General features: G+C 38.4%; 1 protein-coding gene across 4 annotated transcripts in view; it reads left to right on the forward strand.

The window, feature by feature from the left end:
• TMTC2 (transmembrane and tetratricopeptide repeat containing 2) overlaps nt 1-12,498 on the forward strand; it is a 245,782-nt gene that overhangs the window by 136,782 nt on the left and 96,502 nt on the right. For all 4 annotated transcript variants that reach the window (XM_017804514.1, XM_017804515.1, XM_017804517.1 and 1 more), the window contains one exon: nt 8,101-8,929. In XM_017804514.1, coding sequence (XP_017660003.1) covers nt 8,101-8,929 — 829 coding nt within the window. The remainder of the gene's footprint in view (nt 1-8,100; nt 8,930-12,498) is intronic.

Here is a 12,498-nt window from a genome sequence, read left to right on the forward strand (position 1 = left end):
TTGGGTAGTGATTACTTAAGTAGTTAGCCAGGGCTGTTTTCTGCAAAAAGTTTAATTTGTTCTCTCTATTCTTTTTCTGATAGGTATTCATTCCCATTTCTGTTTAGTGTATTCAGTAGGGAATGAATAAAAAAAAACTTCCCCAGTAATTAACATAGGACACAGCAAGCTCTCTCTTGTTCAAATTAGTCTTTGACCATAACCAATTCTATTAAAAGGCTAGTGATCTAATGAAAAAGAGGAACAAATGAAACTGTTATTAAAATGGTAATTTTCCCAGTCTTACTTCTCAAGATTGCACTACTTACTAGTCAGGTCTTACAAAGGTTGTTCATGTAATTTCTTTTATAAGGTGTTTTTTTTCTTTCTACTCCAGTGTGTTATTTTTCAAACTTTCAAGCATATATCTCCAGAATTTTATTGCCAGTGCTTCATAGCTACCTGGTTAGCTACATGGGAGGCAAGCCTAGGTTAGGTGAGAAAAGAGCATGTAGTTGTGCTTCAGACTGTTTTGACTAGGAGTTTGAAAGGAGTTCCCGTCAATACACTTGAAAACCAAGCTTTTCACTAGTGGTGAAAAGCTTGACCTACTGTTTGTTAGCATTCTTTGTGAATTACCTTTCATCTGCTCTTGGTCAGACTTTGAATCTTGAAGGTATGAAGTTCTCACTGTAAGTCACTTTTCTGAAGGCTTTGAGACTGTTAGCCATTGCTGTGTTGCTTTTAGCCTCTCCAGTTCTTTGTGGTTCCCATTGCCTGAAATGGGATGCTAGTGTAGCATAGAATAAGTAGTAATTAAACAGAGATTGCATCCAGACCACAGGAGATGTCCTTTAGGCTATTATTTATAATAAGGACTACATCTGAAAGAAATCATCAGTAAGCAGGTGATACTGTAAAATGTATTCCTACTTCTAAAGGGTACTGACTTCAAGCATAATAGTTATGCTATTTGTGAGTGTCTTTTGGCCATCCTATTGTACCTACTCATAAATAAATATGTTTTGTGGATGTAGAAGGGAGATGAGGGAGGTGGGATCTTTTAAATAATTTTTTAATTACAGCATAACCAAGATTCAGTTTTTGTCACACAGATAGGTTCTGAGTTATTTAACTTTTCCTTGTCTTACTGAACTGCTAGATCTGTAAATAAAATATCTGCATAAAAATCAGCTTTAAATATTCTTTTTTTTGAATTAAATAAGTTACTACTTGTATGATCTTAAATGAATCTTTCTTGATAGTATAAAATGCCTTCTGAGTTGATAAGCAGGCTCTCTGTTTCATGTGGACTTTCAATACTATTTGTGTTTCTTTTTGAAATGTTAGAGGTTTTTTAACCTTTACTAGAAGAATTAGAATTAAATGTTCAAATTTGTAATATATTTTCTTTGTTATAAGTATAGTTTCAAGATAACTTTGCTGCTTCTTCTTTTGCCATACTTTAAAAGTATAAACAAAACAAACAAAACACCTCAATTTTTTCAGTTGGCAAAGAGAAGACCCAAAAAACCCGCATGTAAGATGCTACTTGTTATCCACGATCCACTCCAGAATCCTGTTACCCACTGTAGCAACTGACTTGTAGCTTGATGGGCATCCAGCTGATAGATTTCCATTACATCTACAGAGGTTGTTCTGTCAAACATAGAGCCAACTTGCTATTTATCCCACATACAGAAATTGATGACTTCGTTCTACAGGGTTGATAAAGTTGGTTAGTCATTGCCAGAGGCTTAAATTGGGATTAAATGACATTTTTGCTCATAAAATCCATTTCCATTTGCATTAGTCAGTTAAATGTGTCTGTTTACATTCTTACAGCGTTTGTTTTTCTCACACTGCATATTAAACCAGCTCATAGGCTTTAATTTTCCTTTATTGCTCTCTTATTAGTGTAAGAAACGTGAAACGTGCCATAATGATTTTTGGTGGTAGGTAGGTAGGTAGGATTGCAGTCTGTACTCTTTAAGAGTCACTTTGTAGTTTTCTCTTTTTTTCTTAAGCATAGCTGTACATTGCATAGAAGAGCAGAACAAACTTTGTTAAGAAGAAAAACTGCGTATCCATCCATTCAAATAAGCAGGGCTTTAGTAAATTGCCAACACTTTATACAGGATGAGTGTATTGTCAGGTCAGATTTACTTAATGTGGTGTAGGAGATACAAATGATATGTTAAGCTTCTGCTAGGGGTACTCATTTTCATGGTTTTTTGTTACTGGAGAGGACAGAACAGCTATACAGCAGGTACAGCCCTTGCTTTCGCAGTGGGACTGGGTCAAACCTTCCTTTCTCCTTGAGACTTTGCAGGCCTACTGATCAATTTGCTCAAGTGTAGTGCTGAGCTGTGCTGCCCACCTCAGCTGTGCCACACAGCTATGAGACTGTCCTGCTTCCTTATAGTCCATGTGGCTGAGTCAAACTGGTTCCATTTTACACAGCTGGAATCTTCTTTTGATTCCCTTTGAACTTATATGAATTACTCTGTCATGTTGCTCTGTCCAGTTCCTTCTTTTATTCCTAAGAGATCTGTGTTGTAACCAGACTCTTTTAGGGTTTATTAGTATTGAGAAGAGTGGAAGGATTACTTCATGTATCTTGGAGGGTGTGCTTTCATCTGTATTCTCAGTACAGTGTTTGCCTTACTAGCAATGGTTTAAAAATGTTGCTTGTGATCTGTGATAATCCCTGATGCTTCTCTGAAGATGAACCAACTCCTTGTTCCACTTCCCATACTTGTGTAGCTTTAAGCAGCCAGTGTTGCCCGTCTTTTATATGGATTTATTTTTCTGAACATTTCTCTGTTATTTCAAAATAATTCTGAATTCCATTTCTGCCTTACAAAATACTTCCATGTTCAGTGAGCTCTCAGTGTGTCTAGTGTGGAAAGTGCAGCACCCTTCCTTCACTGCAAAACCCCTTGAATGAAATAATACCTGTTAAATGAAATACAGGTATGACTGTTAGACCACCTGTCTACCTGTGCAGGGGTGACAGTAGCACTGGACAACATTCCTGAGCAGTCTGGCAGTTCAGGAATGTGTTTTGGTCCCAATGGGTTTCTAATATGTTCTTGCTGCTGCAGATACACAGATTGTACCTGGGAAGATATCCATAGCATTGCCATTGTCACACAGCATTTGACTGTGTGGACTTAGAGAAAGCCTTTTCCTCGCACTGATCATGCAAACAGATTTATCAAGCTGCTATAGTCCTTCTGCTCTTGTACTACTGTGTTAGGTTCGTGTGGACAGGTTTTGGCTTCTGTGAGAAGATGCCAGAAGCTTCTGGTAGAGCCATTGCCAGCCGACTCCAGGATAGACCCACCACTGGCCAAGGCTGAGCCAATTAGAAATGATAGTAACACGTCTGTGATAACATATTTAAAAAGGAAAAAAGTTATCGCACAGATGAAATTGCAGCTGGAGAACAGCAGAGTGAGAACATGTGAACAGCTCTGCAGACACCACAGTAGTGCAGAAGGAGGGGAAGGAGGTACCGCTTCCATTTCAGTACTGTGGCCTGGCAGGGGTTGTGGCAAATAGCTTCATTCCTGATGGGGGTATGTTTTGAGTTCTAGTTCTGCTCCAGTTTGGCTGAGCTGTGATCCAGGAGCCTCTACCTACTATGGAAACAAAACACTGTTAGTCTTGTGATCTGGCAGCATTTTACTACTATGGGAAGTCCCAGTTTTCAAGCCAATATATTTTTAAGGAACTCTAAGCTGGAAAAGAAACTCCTGTGAGTAGTGCCTGGTGACTTATCTACTTTCATTTCTGCATTTCCCGAGTTCTTAAAATAACATTTTGTGTATGATGATTTTGATATCTGGACTGTCTTAACAATGTGCTGTATTAATGCTGCTTTGTGAAGTGGACAAGGTGAGGTTAAAAGAACAGTGTCCTTTGGAAATGCTTTGGATACCACTTAGGTGATGACTGAGCTTTGGCAGGGGCTGCCCAATGAAGAAATCTGCTCCAGTGCCTTATTGAAGAACCATATAATGAAGTGAGGAATTAGGATTTAATGTAAGGGAAATGTGCAATGTGGGTGGGTCATGCAGATGGATTTTGATAGGGTAATGAAAAAGGTTTCTACAGTCACAAAGACTAAAATGGTAGTGGTGGTACTTGCCTATTAGCAGGCAGAAGAGATGTTAAATCTGATCTAAATCGGTGCTCATTTTTTCCCCCAGATGAAAATGACTACTTAAGAAAGGTTAGAGGATTTATGAGGGTGTCAAAACATATGGCAGATGGGCTGGATTAGGACTCATGAGTATAGTAATCCAAATCCTTTCTGCCAAGCATTACAGAGGATCTCTTCTGCTGCTGGACTGCACTAAATGTACACAGTCAGGTCAGAGGAGCACAGGCTGTCAGGAGGCTCAGAGAAGAGTTACTAGTGAAAGTGCTGGTCTGAGCAGAGTTCATTTTAAAAGCACTTTCTTTGCAGCCAAAAGTCTGCTGGGGAACTGGCTATATTATTTAATTTCAATAAATTACTGGAATGTTTTTTTTTTCAAATTACTTCAATGATTTTCATCCAAAGCCTGGGAAAAAGTAAAGCCAAAATATATGCTAAACCTTTCTCATTCTTTCTGACTATATTAGCACAGAGGGCTAAAAACTGTACAAAAGTCATGAATGTTGAGAGAGGAAAAAAGGGAAATGAGTTTGTTTTTCCCTTCTAGGCCAGTGCTGTGGGATTTAAAAATAAAAAAGAAAAAAAAAGGAAAGAAAAAGAGGCATCCTACTTTAAATTGTTGTGACAGAAGTTTTAAGTGTTAGGGACTGTTTTAATCTTGGTTCTAGACTGAGTCTCCTCTGAAATCTGAAAATTCACAATGGCATGTCAGTGTTACACTGGTTATTTCTAACTGAAGTTAACATGTAGCTAATTTTAAAAAGTTGTAAAGCTGCTGGCTTTTGAAAAGATCCATGTCTGAAATAGTTTCTAGGGAAGGATGCAAACCATTTGTGGCTGAGGCAACAACAGGATATTTGCACTTCATTCCTGTAGTCAGTTAACTAAGTTAAAGAATCCATCAGAGCTCCTTCTCCAGTTGAGTAGTGCTTTACTGCATGATAAATTGATATGCTGGTGTGGAAAACCACCTACTCAGATATCTCTGAGCTCCATGAGTGAATGCTTAGATATTTCATTTGACAATTATGTAAAATACTTAAAAATAGTAAAAAAGTTTAGTTAAAGTATGAAACACAATACTGTATATGGATAATTTGTGTTCTTTGTAGAACCAACCTGGATGTGAGGATACAGATCTTAGAGATCTTAAATGTAAGCTTAAAAGGCAGGCTGCAAATACTTACTCCAGCAACGAAGATGGATTACCTCAGAGGTACAGATTGTTAGCATTTCCAGGGATAAATGTGAGAGGCAAACTTTTAATTGTTACTGTTTTATGACCTATAGGAAGATCTGAAAGTTTTTAGAAAGTTTCACTATTATCCATGAGGAATGGCATATCTGCCCTAGCATGGTTTTGTCAGAGAACTTTGTAATGTGAACTTTCTTGGCATTTAATTGAAAATTGCAATGGTTAGGACTTAAGGAAAGTGAGATTTTCTTCCAGTTGATAAGTAAGTATTAACAAAATAAGAAAGCAGTCTAATCAGACCACGATCATCTGTTAATCAAATTTTATTTCCTTAGTATTTGAGCTGTCTTAAGTTTTTGAGTGATATATAGCTTTCCAGCAAAGACTTACTCTGAATTTCTAATTCAAACAAGCAAAGAAAAACCATCTTTCTCTTCCCAGGTTCTTTTTGTCCAAGCAGTCTCTTCTGCCTGGACAGAGACTCCATAAGAATTTATAAAAGGAAAAAAAATGTCACATTTAACATTTGAGAGTTGCATGTTTGAAGGAAATGAGTTTGAAAATAATTGAGCCAGAAGGGTGGGCAGAAAAAATTTCGTGTAGCAAAATATGACAGGAACAAAAGGACAAGTCGAACCAGGGACATAAGGTTTTACTAAGGGCATACATGCAAATCCATGAAATCTGAATAATCTTTTTATTGCAAAGATAAACTTAGTTGGTAGTTTCAGTGATAACCAGTTTACACGGCTTTATAACATTAAAAGCATTTAAGCAGTTTTGGCAGGCATGGATGAAACCATATGTGAGATGAGTTGCAAAGTATTATCCAGCTTACAAATTAAAGTTCTAATAGGCTTTCCAGGGAATGTAGTTATCATGAAGTGTAGATGTGGGTTTTGGTTGATATATTACCAAAAACATGTGGATTTTTCAAGATATAGAGATATACAAAAGCTAATACATCAAACTGGAATTAATATGACAAATTAAATCTGTGGACCCAGGCTTTACTTCATGTCTAAAAAGTGCCAGCATTTTTTAGATGTTTCTGATACAAGTGCCTAAATGTTCTCATAAATTTGTTTGTTCCCTACTACCGCCTCCATTAAATTGTTCCATATTGCATCAAAACAGAATGAATTAATCTGCCATTTAATATTTTAAACTTCACCAGGAGAAACTCTGTAGATTGTGAAAAGGAATAAATTTCTTCATGATTATTTATAAATGATCATGACTAGACTTATCATCTTGTTAATAGAACATCAGTAAACTGATGGTAGAAAACTATTAATAATTGACCTAAAATGAAACAGCACAATCATCTGTATTTTGTGATATCAAGGGTTGAGGCCACCCACAAAGGAGAAAAGTGAGCTGTTTTGAGGAAATAAGATAAAACATTCCAGTGTGAGGTTCTGCTTTTGAATAACTAAGTAGATATTGAATAACCATACCAGGAATGTGTAGTATGAGATGGAAAAAACAGTTCTAATAAAATGAAAAATGATTGACAAATAGTTCCTTCCAATAATGAGGGGGAAGATTATCAAAGCACTTACACTGTATCTAGAACTATTTGGTAAATAGATTATTTTTTTCTTACAAAAGGCATCTGAGAAATTGAAAAATAAAAATGCACATATTTTAGCTTCTAGAGATTCTTCTGCAAAGAGAGAGTAATGTAAACCAGCTTTCATTTAGGCAACCCATGTAATTGAGAGCAGAACTTACCCAAGAAGCATCTCCTGCTGGAAAATGTGGAGTTATTCCATGAAAAAGTGGAGGTTCTTCAAGTTGGTAGCATGATGACATGGATAGGTGGAGTCAGCTGCATGATTCACTTAATATTATTTAGATGTGTATGAAGATATGAAAGGTTTTGAAGCACTTATTTAATATGGTGCACTTGAAGAAAAGCACCCAATGTATTGTTTGGCTATGAGATCACAGAATTGCTAGGGTTGAACAGGACCTCTGGAGATCATCTAGTTCAACCCCCCTGCCAAGGCAGGGTCCCCTACAGCGGGTTATAAAGGAACGTGTCTGGGTGGGTTTTGAATGTCTCCGGAGGGGGAGACTCCATGATCTTCCTGAGCAGCCTCTTCTAATGATCTACCACCCTCAATATAAAGTTCTTCCTCATGTTCAAGTTAAATTTTCTGTGTTTTATTCAAAATAAAGTGGGACTTTCAGTAGTAGGTAGATCTGAAGGCTCCAAACGATCACTGTAGTTAATAGGTAGGAGGTAGGAGACCTAAACATGGAGTCCTCATCTGTTTTCCTCTCTTACTTTCTTGGAAAATTTAATCAGTTGTCTGGTGAAATACCTTAGGAGAGACTTTCGTTAGGGAAAATGGAACTGGAACATTATTTAGACTTTAAATCTAGTTAAGGCAAAGCATTTTGAAGGTTATGTAGGAACTATTGTAAGATTTAATAAATTCCTCTAAAATAAAGAGTTTTCAAAGGGTTACACAACTAAATCTTAAACAAGGACTGACAGCCCTCAGATGTCGGAAGGCTTGACTCTGATACAGGCTTGATACAGCTTAAATGAAAGAGACAGTTCTTTTAGTCTGTGGTCAACAACGTACCCCAGCATTTTGTGATCCAAATGTCGGAGACTGAGATCTATTGTGCTTGTTTCTATTACTGAAAAAGGTTGTATCAGATGATTTCCTGGTTCATTTTGTATATAATTTACACAACTAAACACATGGTGTTGATTTATGCTAATTTTTTTTTTTTTCAGAGAAAGAATTTGACCCTGTTCTTCAGCATTGGTTTATTGACTTCCTGGGGCACTGCACTGCTGGGTGTTCGCTTATACTGGATGGGAAACAAGCCCCCAAGTTTTTCCAACTCTGACAATCCAGCAGCTGACTCAGACAGTTTTCTCACACGTACGCTGACCTTCTTTTACTTGCCAACCAAGAACCTCTGGCTGTTGCTGTGCCCAGATACCCTCAGCTTTGACTGGTCTATGGATGCTGTGCCTCTTCTGAAAGCAGTCAGCGACTGGAGGAATCTACACACTGCGGCCTTCTATGCTGGTCTCCTCCTCCTTGCCTACTTCAGCCTGAAGGGCTCTAGCAATGAGAGAGAATGCAACGGGAGAACTGTAATGAATGGCAAGCAAAATGCTAATGGGCATAGCTGCCACTCAGAAATGGAGTACAAGACACTGGAGGTGAAGTCAAGCTTTGCATCAAAAGAAGAGAATGGCATAAAAAAGCATGAAATTAAGAAACTGCAGCTTCCTTCAACTGAGAACATTGTCGTTCTGTCTCTCTCTTTGTTAATAGTGCCCTTTGTTCCTGCCACAAACCTATTTTTCTATGTTGGCTTTGTAATAGCAGAGCGTGTGCTGTATGTTCCTAGTATGGGCTTCTGCCTGCTGGTTACAGTAGGTGTCAGGGCCCTTTATGTCAAAGCCCAAAAGCGCTTTTTGAAGAACTTGGTTTTTTGTTCCACTGCTGCATTAATTATTTTCTATGGACTCAAGACTGTTGTCAGGAATGGGGACTGGCAGAATGAGGAGATGCTGTATAGATCAGGGATAAAAGTAAACCCTGCGAAAGGTAATTTTTGCTCTTTATGGTTACTGCTTTACTTATTCCAATCTGTCTCTGCATTTGAATTGATTGATTTTATCAGCTACATCTAAAGAGTATACTTGGGGAATGTCCTTTCAAGTTCCAGTGGTATGTGCATTAGTAAAAAATGAAGAAAAGCAGGAATATATTTTGATTAGGTGTTACAGGTTTGACATTAACATGGAGAAAATGAGACCCTAAGGTAAGAGGATACTTTCTTTTTCACTAATATTAGTTCTGTATTTTGAAATTAAAGATGCATTATTAGTATTACAGACCCCACCCTGGTAGTTTTCCATTTGGAATCTGGTATCTATCATGCTAATGAAGATTTTTCATATGTTCACCAAATGTTGTGTTTTCTTTGACTAGAAAATATAAAAAATAGTAAAGGACAGCATCAGGGAAGTGCTGTTTCTTTATTTCATCTGATGCAAATAATGTCAATACTACATAATAAAAATGAGGAAATGAGGGCATATAATTCAGCCTAGGAAATGACTGTAGTTCCCCCTGCATACAAGTACTGTAAAGAGTTATTGTCAAATAACTTCCTGTTAATGTATAAATGTCAGCTATTCGTAACATTGCCCAGCTACGTCTCTCGAAGGTTGTATCTACACGGTAATGAAAAGTGACCACAGCTAATGTAAACACATCCAAACAGGCAGTAAACCTGCTAGTTTAGGGATCAGTAACAACGTTTAGCTGTAGCTCTGTGGTTTCAGCATATATGACAGATCCAGCTGGGAACCTGAACTCCACGCTGCCTGGCTGTACTGCTCTTGGCACACATGCAAGTTTATATGAGAATGGTCAAAATACCACCTGTGAGTGCAATGTAGATATTGACTAAACCTTCCTTATTCACAAATTGTCAGAAGTGAGAAGGGATCAGTTGACTGCTTTGCCTGTCTGTGAAAGAAAAATTTGACAGTGCTTGAACACTTGAGTTTTTTCAGTCCTCTGCTCAGTAACCCATTATATGATGCAAAGTCATCTGATGACAGAGTTGTGCTTCTTGGTTGGACAATTATATCATCATCATCATCATGGCTAGGCTTTGTGAACGAAGATTGGGAAGGGCACTACCCACGTTTGTTACAAGTGCGCTGGTGGCTAAAAAGGCCAATACGAGATAGACATGTCCGGTTGCAAAAGGCACAGCAGAAAGACTCCTTATATGTGGTAAATTCTGCAAGGCACAATTCCTTCTGTGTTGTCTTTTCTCCTCAAGAGTGAACCTGTGTGCTTTCTCAAAAGCATCAGCAGCGTTGAAGATAGTGTGTCTCTAGACCTCCCGATTGGAGGCCAAAGTAGACCAGTTATGTTGTTCAATATGACCAAGGCTGAGATCTTGTTTCAGGGAGTCCTTGTATCTTCTCTTCGGGACTCCTCTCTTGCAGCAGCCGGTGGCAAGTTCACCATAAAGCAAGATCTTAGGGAGGCAGTGATCTTTTATCCTTGAGATGTGCCCTGCCCAATGCAGCTGTGTTCTCAGCAACATGGCCTCAATACTTGTGATTGCTGCTTGTTCTGGAACAGATGTATTAGTCACATAATCTGACCAGTGGATGTTTAGGATTGTGCGGAGACAGCGTTGATGGAAGTGTTCTAGGAGACGCAGGTGGTGGCTGTAGATGACCCATGATTCAGATCCATATAAGAGAGTAGACAGCACAATGGCTCTGTAAACACTGATCTTTGTACTTTTCTTCAGGTGTTTATTTCGCCAAACTCTTTTATGAAGCTTTCCGAAGGCACTATATGCCTTTGCCAACCTGTTGTCTATCTCTCCCGTCAATCTTACCATCTGAGGAGATGAGGCTGCCTAGGTAATTAAACTACTGGACTGATTTGAGCTCTGATTTGCCAATGGTGATATGGTTTTTTTTTAAAACCAGCAGAGGAGAGAAAGAAATGAAGCAAATGAAAAGTGAGACAGCAGGCCAGAGCAGTTATACAAGGCTCTGAGACTTACCAGTTTAGTAACAATATAAAGCTTGCATTAAAAAACATTGGCATTCCTTGGAAAGAAAAGAATGTGTATGCACTTAATTAGTTAATGTATGTTCCGTTTTTGCTCTTGGTGGGGATCCCCAGATATTAATAGTTATCTGCTTATATAGAGCCAAATTTTGTGATTTTAAAAAAAAAAAAAGCCAGTTTTTGTCCAATAGTAGGATTGACTGCAGCATTGTCTGGAAATTAGACTACTGGCTATTATGCTCCCAGGAGACAAAGTGAGCTATTTTCATCATACAAATCTCAGTATGCACAGACTCATGTATATATGATCATCTGGTTTCTTACCATATAAGCTGACATTAAGTGTCTTGTAAGATATGCAAAAGCAAAGACAGCATGTCAGTGTGATGATATAGACATGACTGAGCTGACTTGAAATCTCCTTAAAATACTTTGTTAAACTTCTGCTGAATATTTACTAGCCCACACACATTGTAACAAAGCTGGGTATAAGAAAGTCCCAGCCAAAGCGACCTGTCACCAAACTATTCATTATTGTGAATACTTCTAAGATTATCCCTGGCTTTGACTATGCTAATTTTATTTTCTGTTTCTCATACAGTCAGGCAAGTCTGACTGGACTAGACTGGCTGCCAATCCTGCCAAAGCATTAGGAGATCAACAATTCAAACGACTCTTCAGTAATTAAATGAGGTTGACATAGGAAAAACAATTTATTTTTGTTTGCCTCTTTTTTTTAGTTTTATGAATGCTAGTGATAAATAGGCTATTCAGAGAGTGAGACAATGGCCTGCTCAGTCAAATAGTAGAGTGGAGAAGTGTTTTCCTTATTTTTAGGCTACTAAGAAGAGGTTGTCACTCCTCATTTCTCTCTTTTCATCGATTTGTAGCTGTTTCTCCTCAATAGTATTTTCTTCTGAAAATTTTGGAGTGGCAGGATCATTTTTCCTGATGGTTCTACTTTTCCTCTCTTCTCCTGGAAAGAGCTTCTTCTATCCTAGGCTAAAAAGCAGCAAGGGATCCCTTCAAAAACTCCCCATGTGGGAACTGATAAAGAAGTAGAAATCTGTGAAGACCAGCTTTGCTAAAGCAGAGATGAGTGTTTTGTTCCACATCCATCTGTATTCTGGGCTAGCAGGATGAAAGCCACTCATGGCTGGATGCTGTGTAGCAATATTGAGCTGATGTGCTGTACTAATAAGGTCATTTGCAAGGCAAGCTTTTAGCATAGGTGCAGTTGTGTACTAATGTGGCTGAACTGCTTTGGAAATGGAGTTGTCTTACAGGGTGATGGTTTATAATCAGGTCCTCTGTGTTGTAGTACGTGTTAGAATATAATCTTGTCTGCTGCTGTAGGACTTCCAGGCAAACATATTCTGTGGCTTCTCCATCTTCAATAATCAGTGAAGAAATGGGCAATAAGCACCTCACCAGTATTTTCCTCTGGTCCCTTCAGGGGCATCTTGCAGGCATTGCAGGCAGATCAGTGTCCTGCCTTGGGTGACAAAGTCCCTACCCCCTCAGGCAGCCACAGCCTTTCTGCAATTTATGTTCCTCCAGGCTGT

The sequence above is a fragment of the Lepidothrix coronata genome, unplaced genomic scaffold (genome assembly GCF_001604755.1).
Source record: "Lepidothrix coronata isolate B3197 unplaced genomic scaffold, Lepidothrix_coronata-1.0 Scaffold9, whole genome shotgun sequence".
NCBI lineage: Eukaryota > Metazoa > Chordata > Aves > Passeriformes > Pipridae > Lepidothrix > Lepidothrix coronata.